We start from the raw sequence: 2288 nt of genomic DNA, 5'->3' as shown, positions 1-2288 counted from the left end.
TTTTTTTTTTTTTTTTTTTTGGTTCTTCTAATCCTTCAGAAATGCTCTATCCATCCCATTTTCAATAAGGTACTCAATGTCTAAAAATTCTGCAATTCTTGCTACTCTGAGTGTACTTGTGGTAGATGGGCAGGTTGAGAGTATATAGAGAATTGGGGGGAGCCACTGATGAGAAGCTCTCTGTGCAAAAGGGCATTGCTGTATAACACTCCAAGAATTTTCAGTCATAGAAAAAAGCTCTGTCACATAGATCTTGATTGGTTGATTCAAACACTATTAACCCTGTTTTGGACTCATATTTCAAAGAGCAGACTTTCTCAGCCCAACAGTTTTTGGAACTGTTAGCTACATCCAGCTGTCTACTTCCTTAATTTAGCTATATTACATCCTGGAAAATTATACCAGAGGCCATATGAAAGGACAAATAATGATTGATAGTTAACTAGAAAATGAGAAGAAAGCTCCCTGTTCTTATTTGGTAGTGGAATTAAGAAACATATTTTCCTTATACCACTATTCATACAAAAACTTTGAAAAATTATTTTCTTTAAATTATGTTTTAAAATGTGCAGGCACTAGATTTTTTAAAGAATAGGGGCTATAAAAAAATTACAGGGCCTAAATAAATTATGGCCCCAATTCTAAATATAAATTTACTTTTGTAGTACAAAAGTAAAAATTTCAAAACTAGAAAGGTTTATCCTGAACTTTTAATTTATATGAGCAAAATACATGAATAGCAAATATGAGTGTATTTCTTACCATGTGAACACCTTGTAATACACAGTATGTTTTTATGGAGGTATATGTCCCCCAAACCCACATATATACTATACATATATGGTGCTATCAAAAGGTTGGATAAAGTTGAAAAGTACATTTGAATTTGAAAATATGAATAAAATGGATGGAGCTCCACAGAATTCACAGTGCATTGCAATCCAAAACACTGGAAAATCCTACAGTGTCTAACTGGGTCACAGAAAATCCTTTGAAGCTTCGTTACTAATACTGATGCTCTTGCACCTAATGCCACAGTATTACATTTTTGAAATTATCAGGTGATAAAAACAGCATAATTTTAAAGTGCTTATTTTTAAGTACAAATATCGAAAGAGGTTGCTTATTTCATCAGACTCAGGAATTCTCCAGATCTCATGTGTATAGTTGCCTAGGCTGTATGAATAAATAAAAAATTTTTAAAATACAGTTGGCAGACTTCAAACCTTTTTAATTTTATGTGGTTATGTATTTAGAAGTAAATTTTTTAGGAATTCCAAAAATTAAAATATAGCAACAAATTTAAACTAAATGTTACGTACAGTTTATTTCATGATTGATTTGAAGATGAGTAGACTAAAGATTGCTGTTTGTATTTTGGTTTAGGACATTTTTGACAGTGATTGGTATACGTCTCGAAATCTAATTGGGAGTGCTGACATCATTGTGATCAAATACAACGTAAACGACAAGTTTTCATTCCATGAAGTAAAGGATAATTATATTCCAGTGATAAAAAGAGCATTAAATTCAGTTCCAGTAATCATTGCTGCTGTTGGTACCAGACAAAATGGTAAGTATTTAATTTTCTTTTTTGTAATGAGTATGCAGGTACCATATTAATTTAAAATAGAGCTAAGTTTATTAACAATGAATACAAGTTGTTTCTGTTTTTTAATAAAAAACCAAAATGACTGTGGGATCAAATGCCAGCTGTTATCTATTCATCATTTGAAATGATAACAAGGCATCAAAGGAGAAAATCACAAACTTCTGCTGTGATTCTGATGGGCACAGATCTGTCTTCTAAACTGCTCTTCTACAGTAGTGAAGGAAGTCAGTAATGGTGTTCTTTTGCCATATGAGAGGCATTAGGCTGAGCCTCTTTTTGACAATCTAAAGGTCTACCCAACTGGGAAGGATAGATTATCCACATAAAAGATGTAGGCTTGGCAACAGATTTTTAGGTGGATAATAACAAGTGAACTGAAAACACTGACAACGCTGCCTAAGAGAAAAGGTTGTTTACTTCATGTTTGATGGATTCATTCAGTTCAGGTGGTTTTAACCATTGCTGCTATGCATATTGTCAAATATCTCAGGACCAACTCAGAATTCACTTTGAATTGGTGGTATTTTACAGATCTTCTTAGTGGTGTTTCCTTAGTAAAGCTGTCTTTAAAGTTTTATTATTATTCATTAATTTTTTAACTTTTTTTTTTTTTTATCTTTTTCCATGTCCGGCAACGGATCGCAACCCTCCGTGTTGCCCCCGTACCGGACCGGGG

At 33.0% G+C, this 2288-nt stretch overlaps 1 protein-coding gene across 2 annotated transcripts in view; it reads left to right on the top strand.

Moving 5' to 3' along the window:
- RHOBTB3 (Rho-related BTB domain containing 3) overlaps positions 1-2288 on the top strand; it is a 62515-nt gene that overhangs the window by 4466 nt on the left and 55761 nt on the right. For both annotated transcript variants that reach the window (XM_008583367.1, XM_008583368.1), the window contains exon 3: positions 1387-1573. In XM_008583367.1, coding sequence (XP_008581589.1) covers positions 1387-1573 — 187 coding nt within the window. The remainder of the gene's footprint in view (positions 1-1386; positions 1574-2288) is intronic.

The sequence above is a fragment of the Galeopterus variegatus genome, unplaced genomic scaffold, assembly GCF_000696425.1.
Source record: "Galeopterus variegatus unplaced genomic scaffold, G_variegatus-3.0.2 Scaffold2897, whole genome shotgun sequence".
Taxonomy (NCBI): Eukaryota; Metazoa; Chordata; class Mammalia; order Dermoptera; family Cynocephalidae; genus Galeopterus; species Galeopterus variegatus.
Note: the sequence above shows the minus strand (reverse complement) of the source record. Positions and strands in the feature narration are given on the sequence as shown.